We start from the raw sequence: 18084 nt of genomic DNA, 5'->3' as shown, positions 1-18084 counted from the left end.
GCCAACTAGACATGGAGCCGTTGATCACTACCCATTGAACCCGACAATCTAGCCAGCTTTCTATCCACCTTATAGTCCATTCATCCAGCCCATACTTCTTTAACTTGCTGGCAAGAATACTGTGGGAGACCATATCAAAAGCTTTGCTAAAGTCAAGGAATAACACATCCACTGCTTTCCCCTCATCCACAGACCCAGTTATCTCCTCATAGTAGGCAATTAGGTTAGTCAGGCATGACTTGCCGTTGGTGAATCCATGCTGACTGTTCCTGATCACTTTCCTCTCCTCTAAGTGTAACTTTAGTGGACTTCAGAGAAGAGGCAAACTGACCTGGATGGCTCTTCTCTTGCAAATCCTGGCACTCTTTTTGGCCAAAATCAGATGTCCAGTCAGTTTATAATAATATGAATGCATCCTCTTTTTGGGAAACTGGAGCCTGCCCTTGCAAAGCGGATAGCCCTAGTGATCTATGCAGTGTTTTTTTCATTTGCAGACCCCTACAAAATTTCAAATGGAGGTGCTGATCCCTTTGGAAATCTTAGACTTAGTCTGCGGACCCCCCTGCAGACCACAGGTTGTAAACCACTGTTGTATGGTAACAACAACCTTTCACGGACCCTTAGTCATAGGGTTGAGGACCACTGAAAAATGCATCTTTCATGTAAGAGTAACTACTGTTAGTCTAATTCAGGAAAAGGGTCAGGGCAATGACTAGCTTTGGCTATGAATAAACCTACTGTTGCTTCAGATCCTTTTAATGAAAAAGGGGGCACGATAAAGGTCTATACTCTTTCTTACGATAAGAGAGCAAGGGAACATCAGTTTAAAACACACGAAAGTAACACATTTAAAATGGAGCAAAGTGAAAACAGATGCTCTACATAATGCATAGTTGGCATGTGGAACCTACTGCCACAAGATGTTTTTGAAGTGAAGAGCTTAGCAGGATCTAAAAACAACATAGACGTTTATATGGATAATATGAATATACAGTTACAGAGAGAATAAAAATAATAGCGGATATAAACCATTAATTCCCACTGGAGTTAGAAAGAGATTTCTTCCGTAGGCATTGCATTGTTGTCCGGTATGGAAGTTTTGGACATTTACCTCTGAAGCATTTGGTGCTGAGCCCTGTAAGAGACTGGACTAGGTGTACCAGTGCTCTGATTCTGTATCGCCGTTCTTGTATTCCTAATTGTGGAGGAAACCTGATTGAAACGGGAGTTAAACAAAACAAAACAACCGCTTCAGAACAGAACAACACCCATCACCACCACCCAGAAATATTCAGAATAAAGAGAGTGCTAGTGTACAACTAGACTAGTGTACAATTAAATCTTTTCAATGGTAAGAACCAGTTGGGACCCGTTAAGAGAATTCCTATCAGTCAGAAGTTGGGTGACATTAGTATTTACTTTAAAAGGTGGGAGCTGTACAGGATATAATACGTGACTTTAATTCCCATTGTAGAAAGCAGGGCAGGGAAGGGTGAGAGTGAACCAGAGCAGGACTTCTCAGTTTTTTTTCCTCCTGAGACCCACAAGTCACTCAATGTTTACTCCTGTGACCCCAGATCATACAATTTTTGTACTGATATCCCTGAAGTATTTTCATTGTTTCATTGCTAAAACATAAAAAAATGTTGCAGTGCATAGTAATTTGTGACTTTTTAAATCTATATTCATTGTGCCATATGTGGTCAAAATTAGGTTAGGAACCCACTCTGCTGGCTTCACAGTCATTGTTTTGAAAATTGGTTATAATACAATCCTGTAGTTGGCCAGCAGGGGGTGCTACAAGAGGGGAGAGAGACCTATCTTTGGGCTGGTCTACACTAGGGGAGGGGATCGATCTAAGATACGCAGCTATGCTATTCGTGTAGCTGAAGTCGAAGTATCTTAGTTCGACTTACCTGTCTGTCCTCACGGCGGCAAGTCGACTGCCGCGGCTCCCCCGTCGACTCCGCTTACTTCTCCTGCCGAGGTGGAGTACGGGTGTCAATTTGGGGATCGATTACTATCCGCCAATCCGGCGGGTAGTATAGACGTGGCCTTTGTAAACAGGGTATGAAGTAACTCATTCCTAAAATGAGCTCAGGTTTAACCAGTCTGGCAAGCAAGAATGCCAAATACAGAATCAACATTTCTAAGAAAATGTTAAGAACACCAACACAAAACAAAAATCCTCTTTCTGAAATGCGGAACTCCCACTGTAGCAGCCCTGTCGTGGCTGTAATGCAGCTGTAGCTTATTTATGGATCAGCAAACACATTCTCAGCTCTTCACTGTCCAAAACTTGTGATTTCAAAATATCTCTTATACCGGGGTAGGCAACCTGTGGCACGCATGCCAAAGGTGGCACATGAGCTGATTTTCAGTGGCACTCACACTGCCCGGGTCCTGGCCACTGGTCCGGGGGGCTCTGCATTTTAATTTAATTTTAAATGAAGCTTCTTAAACATTTAAAAACCCTTATTTACTTTACATACAACAATAGTTTAGTTATATATTATAGACTTATAGAAAGAGACCTTCTAAAAACGTTCAAATGTATTACTGGTACACAAAACCTTAAATTAGAGTGAATAAATGAAGACTTGGCACACCACTTCTGACAGGTTGCCGACCCCTGTCTTATACTATCCATGATCAAGTTCGCAGTGGCAACTAAGACTGACTTCCAAAAGGTTCTCCACTTTATTATGTATTGGGGGGAAATGCCTTTTTTACTACTTGGTAATAATTGTATAACCACCTCAATTTAGCCATTTTGCTAGTCAATGCTATTGTAGCTTCAATGAACAGCAGCATATAAAGTCTCTGTTTGATGAAGCAAAGGTTTGGTCTACTATGGCAAATCCCGTATGCCTGTTTCTTTCCAGGAATCAACCCCAATCACTTCCGTTCAGTGGGAGGGCATTTTGGAAAATTTAAAATGAACTTAGCAACAAACAAACATTTTATTTTGTGTGGAGAGGCAAAAGCAAATAGAAATCAAATTGATTAGAAATTTTAAACTCTGGGCCTCTGATACTTGGAAAGAGATTACACAGCTTATTATTTATTAGCATTTGGAAAGCCAAAATATTTTAATCTTTTAATAATTTGGTTGCAAAGCACTAAGACAGTGAAGTTTGTAGTACGCATGAGTTCTTGATATGTTTGCTCTGTTTCATCAGTTTTTGAAGCTGTTGATTAATTTTACGTGTTCCAAATGCTATAAAACAGGGGTGGGTAAACTTTTTGGCCCGAGGGCCACATCTGGGAATAGAAATTGTATGGTGACCCATGAATGCTCACCAAATTGGGGAGAGGGGTGAGGGCTGTAGTTGGGGGTGTGAGCTCTGGGGTGGGGTATGAAATGAGGAGTTCAGGGTCCAAGAGGGGGCTCCGGGCTGGGGCGGGGGAGTGGGTTGTGTGGCGGGGTGAGGGCTCCAGCTGGGGGTATGGGCTCTGGGGTGGGGCTGGGGATGAGAGGTTTGGGGTGTAGGAGGGGGATCAGGGCTGGGGTAGGGGGTTGGGGTGGGGAAGAAGTGTAGGTTCCGGCTGGGGGTGCGGGCTCTGGGGTGGGGCTGGGGATGACAGGTTTGGGGTGCAGGAGGGGGATCAGGGCTGGGGTAGGGGGTTGGGGTGAGGAAGGAGTGTAGGTTCCGGCTGGGGTATGAAATGAGGAGTTCAGGGTCCAGGATGGGGCTCCGGGCTGGGGCGGGGGAGTGGGTCGTGTGGCGGGGTGAGGGCTCCAGCTGGGGGTATGGGCTCTGGGGTGGGGTTGGGGATGAGGAGTTTGGGATGTAGGAGGGTGCTCTGGGATTGAGGGGTTCAGAGGGCAGGAGGGGGATCAGGGCTGGGGTAGGGGTTTGGGGTGGGGAAGAAGTGTAGGTTCCAGCTGGGGGTGCGGGCTCTGGGGTGGGGCTGGGGATGAGAGGTTTGGGGTGTAGGAGGGGGATCAGGGCTGGGGTAGGGGGTTGGGGTGGGGAAGAAGTGTAGGTTCCGGCTGGGAGTGCGGGCTCTGGGGTGGGGCTGGGGATGAGAGGTTTGGGGTGCAGGAGGGGGATCAGGGCTGGGGTAGGGGTTTGGGGTGGGGAAGGAGTGTAGGTTCCAGCTGGGGGTGCGGGCTCTGGGGTGGGGCTGGGGATGAGAGGTTTGGGTGCAGGAGGGGGCTCTGGGCTGGGGTAGGAGGTTGGGGCGTGGGGAGAGGCTCAGGGATGCAGGCTCCGGTGGCACTTATCTCAAGCAGCTCCCGGAAGCACTGAACTCCTCATTTCATACCCCACCCCAGTCCGTCCACCTTTACCATGTTGGAGGCTGATATGTACCTGATGGGGTGTGGTGAGACTTAACTGATCCATGAAGGCCTTTGGTCCTCCAGTGAGACACTCTTGAAGTGGAGGTGCTGGTGTTATTTTATTATATTATTTGTACTGAAGCTAGTGCCAAAAGTGGTGGGCTGCTCGGTAAATAGACTGTCTCACCATAAGCATATTAAACCAGGTTTCAGAGTAGCAGCCGTGTTAGTCTGTATCCGCAAAAAGAACAGGAGTACTTGTGGCACCTTAGAGACTAACAAATTTATTACAGCATAAGCTTATGCTCTAATAAATTTGTTAGTCTCTAAGGTGCCACAAGTACTCCTGTTCTTTTTGCATATTAAACCAGTGCTCCGTGATCTGAACTATCTCCCTGGGGGCTCCCAGAAGGAGTTTAAGGTGTTGGGTGATGTACAAGGCCCCAAAGGGCTTTGGACCTGCTTAGCTGAGAGGCTATGTCTCTTCCATTTCCTCCCGTGTAAATTAAATGTGTAGATAAATATTGTATAGAATATCTTGTGAGACTCTGTCTCAGAAAAAGCATAGCTTACCCACACCCTGTTCATTCTCAAGCTGTCAAAGCCCTGTACTGGTTCACTCCAAGGTGTTGAGGGTAATATAAATATGTCTGCTTCTCTCCGTTCGACAGGCCAAACGTTTGTGCGGAGCAAGAGCTGGTGATAGTGGGGCACAGGCAGCCATGTGTCCAAGCGTTCACTCGGATGGTCAAAGTGTGGAAACAGGGCTGTGGAGGACAGCTGTGGTGCACAGGCTATGAACGGAGGTAAGTGCTGCTTTCTGGTGCTTTTTTTCTCCCTTGTCGAATGAAAATAGATTGTTTCTTCTGAGTGGAAATGCTAACCAAACTCGCTTTCCTTAAGCGTGTGTGTGTGTGTGCGTGCGTGTGCACGTGCAAGTATGTGCATGTATGACAGCAAGAGAGACACACAAAGATGCATGCTACTAGACTGAATTGACTTCAAGTTTATTCAGATTCTGGACTGGAGGAGGTGGGGATTGTTGTAAAGGTGAAAAGCCAGGCAGACCAGGCTGCCCTTCACCTTTCTACCTTCCTCGATGGACGAGCCACAGAATAGCATTGAAAGCGGCCTTAGAAGAGGCTTGGTGCAGTTATAATGAGTGCTGCGGGGAAAGGGGGGTATAAGTGGTGTATTCTAGTGTACAAAGGGGAGTGGACAATACAGGTGCTCCCCTGCTCCCCCCTTCAGCTCAGAGGGGGAAGGAGTGGGCAATGCAAAGAATATAAAAGGTGCATTATAAAGTAACACGCCTAACAATAACAGCTAACAAAGTCACCATCGACTTGGTATTAGGGCTCGCAGAAGGATCTGGCATTAAATTCAGTCACCAGTTTGGAGAATGCTAGTTACTACTGCGTATGTGCCTTGGCTATCTGATTTGTATTGATTTCAGCTTGCAGTTTTTATTAGGATAACATAAAGAATTCATGTAGTGGCTGACTCAAACTTACGAAGGGAGACGTGCAGAGAAACATGTGGCTCAAAGCCACAGATTAGCCATCGATAGTGCAGCTATTTAATTACACCATGGTCTGGCTAGAAATAGGGGAATCCCAGAGGATTTTGTGAACCTTTGAACACAATCACGGGACAGGGACTGTGTGTTCCTATGTGTTTGCACAGCATCTAGTGCAATGGACCCTGATTCCAGCTGGTGTCTGTGGGTGCCAGCGTAATACAACTATTATAACAATGCTCAACTTTGAGAATTTCAAATCCTTTAAGCATTTAGTGAGTAGAATGTAGATTCTTTGTTTGTTTTTGGAGCAGGGAAGCCATTGTATTTGTTTCCAGATATCTTAACCCATATTGCATCTGTTTGCCATGATCATACCATGTTAATTACATTAATTAAGTGCATCATCTGTATTATCCCAGCAGCTTTCAGTTGTGTTGGCTTCACAGCAGGAAGGTACAGATAAAGTCACTATAAAGTTTTAAAGGTCAGGGCTTCTCAAACTGATCACTTATTGTGAATTAAGTTTATTGTGTGTTAATAAACTGGTTGGAAAACAGAAAAACATTTTTGCTGACAAAAAAAATTCTCTGTTAAAAAACCCAGCAGGATTTAATCATGATTAGTTACTGGATGTGATTTGTCTGGCCTGCTCTGACCAGTTAGCACTGTGTCAGCAACTCAATTCTTCACATCCTGGTACATGTGGTAAAATTTTGCAATGTAGACAAGAACCTAATGGCACTGGTGCAGATTTTCCAGGCAACTTTTCAGTTACCAGGGCGCAACTTGCATGGAGTTCATGGAGAATTAAGTGAGCAGCACTTGTTCTCATTAACACACATTGTTCTCCTATTACATTGGGCTCTGTTTGCCAGTGTAATGTAGCTGAATTAACATTCAACCTGCTTTGCACGTTTTGGTGTTCATGGGGTTGGAGTGTACTGGCCACATTTTCAAATAGTGGTGGCAGAGTTGCTCCCGTGAAAGCCCTCCTTTTGTATGCACAGTTTTTACAGGTGTAATGTAAGTGCCAGTGTCTGAAAACTTGGTCCTATGTGTAAGGCTTGTTTTGTATTGTAAGGTCGACCCCTGCCCTAGCTCTGCCAGTGATATCAGCCTTGATAATCTGCTTCCCCAAGAAACACTTTTTCCCACGCTGCCCCTTACAAGTGGAAAAAGCTCCCAGTCAAAATCGGACCTTTCGGTCCTTCAATTCCTTTCTCAGAACTTGCCTGTTACTCGATACAGGTAGGAAATTGCAAGCTGATTAAAAGCTAGGCAGGTGATGAGTTGTGGTTACAGTCTCTGATTGGTTAAGAACTGCCTGCGTTCTGTTAGCTTTTAGGACCCTGTCTTCCTGAGCCTCCACCCAGTCCACTTGTTTGTCTCGCCCACCTGCTAAGGCTTGTTCTTTAGACTGTGAGCTCTTTGGGGCAGGGACTGGAATTTACTACATGGTTGTATGGCACCCATCCCAGTGGGGCCCCAGGCTGGTTGCCACCCCGCGATTATAATGTTTAGTAATAGCAAGGCTGTTTCGTGTGGATAGGAGCATCTGAGACCCTCTTTACTCACATCCCACCTTGACACTTCAATTGTGACCATCCTCCCGCCGGCTGAAGGGAGCTGGAGGTTGCTTCTTCCAGAGCCCGTTACCAGCATTTCATATGTAACAAGGGGTGCTCTCCTCACTGGAGTTGCTTGCACTGTGTCCACAGCCTTTCCAACCTCTGCCGACTTAGGGGGTCCCACATTCGTTTACCAGTTCCTCCCATAAGTATTTTAAGTGATGCCAAGTAAACAGTGAAGAGTAAGAACTCCTTGTGATTGTTAGTAGGAACTGACATATGTTAATATATCACAAAGTGTTACTTGGGCAATAGAACATGAATAAACATGTTACTTGGGCAATAGAACAGTGCAGAATAAATCCAGACTACCTTATTTTATAGAATATTGTAAACGTCGTTTTTCTTATTTATTGCTCTAGCAGCTATTAAGAAAAAGGTTTAATGCTGTGTAAAAATTCAATGTTTACTTTTCATATCCCATTCCCTGCCACCTGGTACCATGCTCTGCAATGCCAGCACTTTATAAGTCTCCTTTAATGTCTCTTCCACACATGAAAGAATTCCAGTATGAAAGCTGAAAGTGAAATGTTCATCTGCTAAAAAGCTCCAAATGACCTATACATATTCCAGAGGAAGGGGGAAGCAGTTATTCAAGTGGATCTTTCGAAAGCTAGGCAAAGAGAAAGGAATGAGGTCCCGTCCCCCAACAGCTGTCCCAAGTTGTTCTCATTAAAATAGAAGTCCCAAACCTGCCCTCTTCCAAACTGCACTGACCAAGGCAGCAGCCTCTTTTAAAGGGATTGAACCAGAAACACTGACATATAAAGACGATCGTGAAGAACTGGATGTCCATATGATGGTGAGTTCTGGAGAGAAACTAGGAGTCTTAAAGACTGAAGGGACATTTTATTTTCTGTAACCATCTGACAATGTGGGGTTATGTTCCTGGAACCAGATTCAGAGTGTTAACAGGGTCGCAGAAGTGATTCCCCCCTTCACCGGTTTCAGGTGCTGGCACCACAGACTCATCCTGGGGCCTTACAAGCTAGCTGAGTTCTTTCTGCTTCTCGCCTCACCAGGAATGTGTCAGAATGTATCTTACAGTTTTGTGGATGATGGTGGAGTCTGTCTCACTACCCTGATCTGTATTTGTTCCTATCTTGCTACTAAAGCACGGGAACAAAATCTTTCCTTTTGTAATTAAAATAAGCAGATATTTGCTTGTTTGATTTTTATACTATCCCTATCCCAAGACTTTACGCCCATGGGAAATCAGCAAAGAGCACATCACACAATAAATCTGATGAAACAACACTAACAAAACATTAAATGCTTCTCACCCCCCTACAAACACAAGCTCTGCCCTCCCTTCCCATTCACCCTCCACTAAACGTCTACATAAATAGAGAGGTCAACAAATTCAGACTCTGACAGACCAATGTGGGGAAGCGAGTTCCAGAGTCAAGGACTCTTCACACTGAACCATCCTGCCCCCAGATCCTAACCAATCTAGGAACTGAGAGACTGAGTGTCCCAGCTGATCTCAACTGCCGTGGTTTAACAGGAGAGAGCCCAGTCTCTAAGAAACACATAACCCAAACCATTAAAGGGCTTTATAGATTAAACCAACACACAGAACTGCAGATCAGTGCTTTCTGTGGAGCACAGTTGTAATGTGCTCCATGTGGGAATCTACATTCTTCAATAGCTGAGTTTTCCACTTGATCTTTACTGTAGTTGTATCTAGGGCTGGGTGAAATTTTTCAGCTGAAACTATTTTTGCTGAAAAATGCAGATTTGGGCCTGTCAGACTGTTTTGTTTCAGGTCCAATGAAACCTTTCCTTGACCTGAAATGAACTTTTTTTCTTTTCAGGTTTGGCACTGAACTAAAAATCAATTATCTGCACAGCTTTGGTTGTATCTGCAATGCAGTAATCCAATCTGGTGCTGGACTGGGAGCAGATACGTTGTGGGAGAATCGTTAGGGGACCAGGGACACATTTTAAACTGACAATACTAGGAATCAGTTTGAGCTGGATAACCCATCTTTTTTGGGGGGTTTAAGAATATTAATATATTCCCATTTTCTTTTAATCTCATCAGAGCAAAGACTGCTCAGTAATCAGAAGAATAATAGGATTGCCTGGAGCAGTTACTATATGAAAGTACAGAGAATCAACCCAAGCCATGAAAATTCAATTGAGGGACATGCTCTGATTTTTAACAGTGACAAAACTCTTCTCCTGATTCTAACGGAAAAAAGTTTTAGGCAGAGATTTAAGGACTGGCTCTGTTCCAGGATAGAACAGGTCTTGAAACTAAGACACTGACGCACATCCCTTTTACATTATATCAGATTCCGTGCATGGGCCTTGACCATGTTAGATTCGGATTTGTTGGTTCTCCAGAGAGGCTGTTGTTTAAAAAAGATACAGTGCGGTACTCACGCTGCCTCTGAGATATGACTGTACAGTGGTCTGGGCTGAAGTGACTGATTCCTAGACAGTCAGATTGCCAGTGAATATGCTGACTCACATTTAGGTTGGTTTGTTGGCATAGTGGATATATGCACATTCACTGCGCACTGTTTCTTGGCCTAATTAGGGCCTAATATTAGTCTTTCAGAAATCAATGGCAAAAACGTCTCATTGACTTATGTGGAAGTAGGATTCTGGTCCTTAGTCATTGAAATGTTTAACGGGGGCTCATTGGCTTCTCTGGCTGTACAGAGCTAAACATCTGAACAGATAAATGTCTACAGGCTGAAACTGCTTATGCTGCAGTTAGCGGTGGAGTTCTTCTAGGCTTGATTAAAGACTCACTAGGTAAAGTTCTATGGGCCATGTTATACAGGAGGTCAGACTAGATGATCATAATGGTCCCTTCTGGCTTTAGAATCTGTGAATCAGAGAATAACATGCTGCCATCCATGGGCTCCCTTCCAGCCGGCACTGGGCAATATGAATGTCAGATTTGCTGGAAAAAGATTAAATTAGTGCAGGATGCTGTCAGCAGCTCAGCTGTGGTCTTCAGCTGCTGTTGGCTCTGTGATGTGGAGTTTGTTAACAGCAGATACGCATCAGTGATCATCTCTGTAACCTTGGAGCACCACTGAATGAGGCAGCATGCTAGGCTGTGGATGAAATCAGTGAGGAGCAATGGGCTGGCACTGCCAGAAGAGCTATAATGTCTGCTCTGAGAGGTGGTGGCTGTTGGCAGGGTCGGCTCCTTAGTTTTTGCCGCCCCAAGCAAAAAAGCAAAAAAAAAAAAAAAAAAAAAAGCTGCGATCGGGAACTCTAACGCCGCCGCTTCATTCTTCGGCGGCAATTCGGTGGCCGGTTCTTCCCTCTGACACAGACTGAGGGACCCACCGCCGAATTGCCACCGAAGAGCCGGACGTGCTGCCCCCTTCCAGGGGCCGCCCCAAGCACCTGCTTGCTGGGCTGGTGCCTGGACCCCAGGGCCGGCTCTGGCTTTTTTGCCGCCCCAGGCAAAAAAGCCTCCGGCCGCCCTCCCCCCCCCTGCAGGGGGGGGGCGGCGGCCGGAGCCCCGGGGGGAGGGCGGCAACTCCCCCGGCGGCCGGGGGGGGAGGGCGCCGGGGGGGAGGGCGGCCGGAGCCCTAGGAGGAGGGCGGCGAGCCCCGGCGGGGGCTCCGCTCTCCCCCCGGCGGCCAGAGCGCAGGGGGCAGGGCGGCGAGCGGCCGGGGGGAGGGCGCCGGGGGGGAGGGCGGCGAGCCCGGCCATGGCCCCGCTCTCCCCGGCGGCCGGAGCGCCGCGCCGCCCCCCTCCAGGTGCCGCCCCAAGCACAAGCTTGGTGGGCTGGTGCCTGGAGCCGGCCCGCCTGGAGCCGGCCCTGCTGGAGCCAGCCCTGGCTGTTGGGGAGATTCACTATGATAACTGCTGTCATGAAGCAGATGACTTGATGCTTGCTTTGATGCACTATAGGGCTTCCTTAAAAATGGGTGATAGAGATAAGTAGGACCAAATTTAGCCCTGATATAAGCTGGTACAACTATACTCAAGTCAGGTGAATTACACTTGCCTGTATCAGGGATGAAGTTGGCCTTTAGTAGTTGAAGTGCAGTGATCTGAACTGAAAGTGATGGCAGGTGTTTAGCTTCCTAGAATATCAGATAAGTAGCAGGTGAGCCTAATTTGGGAGCATAGAGGCTGTTGAAAGCTGGAGAAGTGGGTTGTGAAGGAAGGACACTGCAAATGCTGAATTCTGGATCTTTCCTTCTCTGGCTGCAGTCCTGGCTAAAGTAGGTCAAGGCCAAGCACAGACCTCTTTTGCGTTATATTGCTTTCTGCCCCCTTTTCTGTTTCCCCGTCCCCTTGAACAGTTATAAGCCTTTTTTATAAAGCCACATCAGGAAACTAATTCTAAGGCGGTATCTTGGACTGGAGACAGCTTTTAAGTGTTGGGTTTAAGGAATTGCTCTTAACCTATAACTGTCAGTAATTATCTTGGCGATAATATCTATGTAATGGTAATAAAGCAGCAAACAAACCCTCTTATTTTCAGTCACAGAGTCTGTCTCTCTGACTGTGTTTGAGAGAGCACTTTGAAATGATAGGTGCCTTGTCTGCTCCTACTTCAAAGGTTGGCAGTTCTCCAGTCACAAATGTCTGCTTCAGGTCTCTAATGCATGTTTTTTGACATTGTAAATCAAGGAACTAAAAACATCATCATTTTCCATTGGGAACATCTGTCTACTGGTGAACAGAAGTTGCCTTGTACACAGGATGAAGGTAGAGGTTCAAGCTAACCATGTATTATTATTGCCTTTTTTGGTGGAAAACAATGATTCTGTGTATCTGTTTCAATTTGTTCTTGGTTTGGTTTATGCACTTTTTAGTGAATGTGGTGCTGGTGAAATGTGCTGACTTGGCAGCCCCATAGACCAAAGGTCTCTGTTTGTCCACAACAGACACAGTGTAGGCAGCTGCAGCCTGATTCCCCATTCTGTCTGCCGAGGTACATCAGCCCTGAAGTGGACTGACCATTCCTAAGAGAAAGAAAGGGGTGCGTTATCCAGGCCTATTCAGACCTTAGCTTCTGGATTAAGACTCCAAACAAGATTTGTGTGGATAGGGTTTTTTTGGAGTGGACCCCTGTCTGCTAGGAAATGAGCAGAGGCCCACCAAGATAACTTCATAGTTTGGTTAGCTAATTTACAGAGTTGCACAGACCCAGCTCTGAGAGCTGTCTTGGAAAGAGACATCACCTTGTCTGAGGGTGGAAATCAGAGCCCTCAGAGGTGGCCAACTAGTGGGTTGGGCAGGGCCGGCTCCAGGCACCAGCCCACCAAGCTTGTGCTTGGGGCGGCACCTGGAGGGGGGCGGCGCGGGGCTCCGGCTCCGGCCGCCGGGGAGAGCGGGGCTGCGACTGGGCTCCGGCCGGGCTCGCCGCCCTCCCCCCGGCGCTCTGGCCGCCGGGGAGAGCGGAGCCCCCGCCGGGCTCGCCGCCCTCCTCCCGGCGCTCTGGCCGCCGGGGAGAGCGGAGCCCCCGCCGGGCTCGCCGCCCTCCCCCCCGCGCTCCGGCCGGTCCGGGAGAGCGGCCCGTGGCCGGGCTCCTGGGGGAGGGGGCGGCGGGAGGCTTTTTTGCCTTGGGCGGCAAAAAAGCCAGAGCCGGCCCTGGGGTTGGGGCAAATGGTGTTTCACAATTCCAGGGCTGATGACAGCTTGTATGTTCCAATGCTGGGATTTAGTTTCTGCCAAAAACCATGGGGCTGCCCCCATGTAACTGGGAGCAGAATTTACCTGTCGAATTTGAAAAATAAGTGATATAAAAGGAACTTTAAAAATCCTTTCATCAGGCTGTCTCTGCTGTTCTCTTCCCTCTGACCTTCCTGCTGGAAGTTTCCATTGCAGGAGCAATACATCCCATTAGAATGGCGATCTGATGCCAAACTCTCTTGTGCCGTGCAGCTGAAGTCACTGGAGTGCTCGGTTACGGCATCCATGTGAATGTTATGCAGCCTCCGTTTCACCCACTGGAGCTGCTCCAGTTGGACTGTGCTCCAACAACACTGGGTTCAGGAAACATATTAACAGGCTCAGGATCTGACACACAGAAGGCTGGTCTGAACTTGGCTGCAATTTATCTGAGTTAATGGACGTGACTAGGAAAATACAGCATCTGCTCTTCCCCTCCCAAGTGCTTCTGTGTAGTTTCACCTGCTTAATGACGAGCATCTGTCTGTAAGGCTGAGTTGAGAATAATTCAGTAAACATTAGTGGTAATTATCGATAACCCCTAATGTCCCTGTGAATGTTCTTGTGGCACTGCAGATACTGGTAAAGTCCTATCATTCGGAGCCTAAACGCATAGCAGGCCTGCTAAAATGGATGAATTTTGTGTGGGTCAGAGTCCACTAACAAATCCATTGTTTCATGTTTTTTTTCAGGCTTTTTCTGGGCGGGGTGGGGTGAGTAGCTGGGTGGGGCAATGGAGAGCTGAAGTTGCACCACAGTTACAATTACAATTGTCTATATATACAAACACATACATTCAAAACCATAACCTGTGTGCCTATCTCAGAGTGACTGTCCAGTGCATTACAAGCTTCCATAAAAGATCTTACTCAATGTACTCTTACAATAAAATAACACAGTATGCAATCAGTTGGGTTAATTGCTTATTTTTGAGGGTTTAACCTTAATATATGGAGATATACCTATTTCATAGAACTGGGACCCTGAAAGGTCATTGAGTCCAGCCCCCTGCCTTCACTAGCAGGACCAAGTACTGATTTTGCCCCAGATCCTTAAGTGGCCCCCTCAAGGATTGAGCTCACAATCCTGGGTTTAGCAGGCTAATGCTCAAACCACTGAGCTATCCCCGCTTCTGTTCTCCCCTTGGGGTGTCTGGACACTGATTGTCCCAAGAGTCAGTTGGGATTTTTTTGGGGGGGGGGGGAGGGTATTGCTATAAGTGATAGTGATTGTTTTTATAAAATTTGTACGTGGGCACAGATTATTGGGATTGCCACATTTTATAAAACTAAATAATACTTTATGCTAGAAAATCTACTGTAGGGAACTGTCCTTCATTGTCCGGGGCATTAGTGGTGGTGGACTAGATTATCTAATAGGTCTTGTCCAACTACCACTTCTGTGTTTCTGTGGTCCTGCTGGTGTATTAATATGTGGGACCTCAAGACATGGTGGTTGCTGATTTAGAGTGTGAAGAATTGTTTTGTATTGGCTAAACTAAACATCCAAGGGGCTGTGTAGCTAGCTGCTCCTGGAAATGTAATATTTTTGGTACTATTTGTGTCTGTTTTAACAACAAAGAGTTTAGTTTGAGACAGCCTTCAGTAATCACACGCTGATGCATGTATGCAGTGTACTCAAGGGTCTGCAAATGGATCTTTCATCAGCAGGACACGACAGTATTTTTCTAAGCTAGAGTTCCATTAGCTCTCGCTGTTCTGAATAACTCTGGGCCAGAAACTCTGAAAGAGAAAACAAAAGCTAAGATAAATAATCTCCTTTAACAGTTCTTTCCACACCTCCCTATTCCACCTTCCACTTTCTTTATACTTTGTGACAGCCATAGAGGCACCAGCAACTGGGACTGTGCAAAATGTTTGCATCACATTTTAAATCTACTTGAACTAAGCCTTGGGTTCAAGATTCAGTAAATGTGTTAACCTCGGGCTTGACTCATAAAGTTAATTGGAGATGGGCCGATGTTCACTCACAGCTCAACTAGACATTTAGAAATCTGTTGAGGGCAGAATGGAACCCAGGCTCTGTGCAGAATCTCCTGCATTATTAGGTTTTATTGATTGTAAAGGAGGGCAAGAAAAGAGACAGATTGACATTGGGTTGCTGCACTAGCTGGTGGCTTTGCTTTGCCATCAGAATGAATGCTTTTCATAGCCGTTATCTCTTGACTGAGATTAACGGTTTGCTGCCAAGCTGATATTTTATCCCGTCTTGGGGAATGTTGATTGTTTTGGGTCCCATTAACTGTGTTTTTCCATTTCTTTCTGTGCAACATCTCTGGATGCTCTGTTAGATAGCAAGAGTAGCTCTCCATCCTACCAGGGATAGCTCAGTGGTTTGAGCATTGGCCTACTAAACCCAGGGTTGTGAGTTCAATCCTTGAGGGGACTATTTAGGGATCTGGGGCAAAAATCTGTCAGGGACAGTACGTGGTCCTGCTGTGAAGGCAGGGGAATGGACTCAATGACCTTTCAAGGTCCCTTCCAGTTCTATGAGATAGGTATATCTCCATATAAAAAATACCAACTCATGAAGGAAGTTGGGCCAGTGCTCAGTGAAACAAAAAGATCAGAGAATCATTCAAATTAGGGATGCAAAAACACCTAAGTTATTGAGTCACCCCAGCAGGAGTGGAGAGTGGTTCCCAGAGCTGTGTTTTCTCCAGTCTAGTTTTCAGTGTCTGGATCAGTTGGAATATTTAGTGCTTCATTTGTTGTAGGATGTTATATTGGATCCCATTTTTCTTGGTAAAGTTTTGCATATGGTAGGACTTTTCCATAACTTCAACTCCTCTCCCGTAGTTCTTAGCCACTGTCATCTCCGTTCCACTGCTTCCATAGGTAGCCTGTCATAATATCTTAGAGAGTTTTAGGCTTGAGCACTGCTTCCTCCACTCCCCTTTGACCTAAGTAGGAGCTGCACATGAATGTCCAAGGGCAGAATACAGTCTATCAAGTTTTTCCTACTGTCCTTTGATTTTCCTTGGAGCAGCTTGTCTTCCGTGTATGAGTCTATGCAGCCTAAAAGAAAAACACACTGTCTGTTGTAGTACAATCCAGCAATGTCTCCATGAATCTGCATGGGAAAAAGATCTTTTCCTGTCACCACAATGCATAGAAATGTTTGCATTCCCCACTCATTGGTGGGTAATATTATTCATTTCTACACTGAATGCTTTTGGGTTTAGTTACATACCACATCCCTGGCATTAACTTTGCACATTGTAATGCACATTACATTACATTAAAAGCAATATTTGTTTGGAACATAAGGCGTTGGGTGGTGGGACCAAGAGAACCAGATAGATTTCAGCCTGATTGCTAAATGTCTTTAGTGCCTGAAAGATTGTAAATTCCATTCTTAGCTGTATGTGGACCCAGGTTACTTCCTTCACAATTTGCTAGCAGCTTGTCCAAAAATGGGTAACTGCTTTTATTTTTGTCAGCTGTGAGGTCACATACTCATTGGCAATGAAGTGTAGTTGAAGATTTCCTTCATGGGAATTAATTGGGATAGTGCACCATTATTTAGTTTCTTTGTAGAGTCATGTAGACAAAGTCAAACAACCAGGATTAGTTAGGATAAATATTTTCAGTGGATGCATACAACACTTTCAACTGTACCAAATATTTGTTGTTGTTGTTTGTCCATTGTGCTTTGGGTGAGCAGTTTCATGTTCTGCCAAAGTAGGATTTTTAAAAAAAGCTTCAAAAGTTGTATCTCTGTTTTGATTTTCAGATACACAGAGCACTAAATTTCCGGGGGGAAAAGTCACATTTATTGATGTTTTAACTCAACTTCTGTTCACCAGACTGACATCCCACCCTGTAAGTCATGAGCAGAAGTCATTAAAAGATCTTCAGTTTCTGCCTTAGTACAATGTCTGTGGTAACAGAGCCCCATTCCTGCTCAGGGCCGTGGGCATTACCAAAAATAAGCATAATGATCCTATTGGGCCCTCAGAAGTACTGGAGCTTCAGCCGCTGCAAGAGCTGTGGTGTGACTTAGCGGATAGAGCACAGGACTGGAACTCAGCAGACATGGGTTCTATTACTGACTCTGCTACTAGCCTGCTGGGTGACCTCGGGCTAGTACTTCCCTCTTTGTGTGTCAGTTTTACCACCTGTGAAATGGGGATGATGTTACTGACCTCCTTTGTGAAGGGCTTTGAGATCTATGAGTTAGGTATCATTGTTATTTACCCTGTGCAACAGATTTCTGATGGCAGCTGGTGGGGTTTTTTTCAGGATTTGGTTGGGTGGGATATTGGGGTGGCTGTTAATTGGGAGCTGGGAAGGGTTTTAACAGATGGTGTTATGCAGGGGGCACATTAGATCAGGGCACTTGTTACTGGGGGCTTATCTTTCAGAGTTGAGGGGTCATGGTGGTCCAGAATGGGAGGGAGTTCAATACAGATGCTGAGGAAGAAGTCTCCGAGAAGCCTGGGGTCTGATGGGGTCATGAATGGTGCTCACCCTTCAGGGGGGCCAGAGAGAATATGAGCTATATTTGGCTTTATAGTTTGTTATTGAGAAACATCTTGTGCCTGAAAATGTCCCAGATCCGACTCGCTGAGGATTAAATGTTCCATTCATCCCCAGAACATGTGACCCAGGAATTAGATCTGTGAGGATTGCACGGGCTCTTTCTGCCTTTTGGGTTGCCCTTCCAGAGAACACTCCTGTGTTTGGATTTGAGATAAATGTCTTCAACTCACCAGGGCCTGATGAAATGCATCCTAGAAAACTCAAGGAGCTGACTGAGGAGATATCTGAGCCATTAGCAATTATCTTTGAAAAGTCATGGAAGACAGGAGAGATTCCAGAAGACTGTCACTATATTTGCCCTTTTTCCAATCTATAAAAAGGGTTATTTCCCAGAGAATTACACACCAGTCAGCTTAACTTCTGTACCCGGAAAGATAATGGAGCAAATAATTAAGCAATCAATTTGCAAACATCTAGAAA

The 18084-nt window shown here is 45.9% G+C and overlaps 1 protein-coding gene across 1 annotated transcript in view; it reads left to right on the top strand.

Moving 5' to 3' along the window:
* MEGF6 (multiple EGF like domains 6) overlaps positions 1 to 18084 on the top strand; it is a 248213-nt gene that overhangs the window by 3412 nt on the left and 226717 nt on the right. Inside the window, exon 2 of the mRNA XM_065421373.1 lies at positions 4960 to 5094. Within this exon, the coding sequence (XP_065277445.1) occupies positions 4960 to 5094 (135 nt within the window). The remainder of the gene's footprint in view (positions 1 to 4959; positions 5095 to 18084) is intronic.

Source organism: Emys orbicularis, chromosome 22 (genome assembly GCF_028017835.1).
Source record: "Emys orbicularis isolate rEmyOrb1 chromosome 22, rEmyOrb1.hap1, whole genome shotgun sequence".
Lineage (NCBI taxonomy): Eukaryota > Metazoa > Chordata > Testudines > Emydidae > Emys > Emys orbicularis.
Note: the sequence above shows the minus strand (reverse complement) of the source record. Positions and strands in the feature narration are given on the sequence as shown.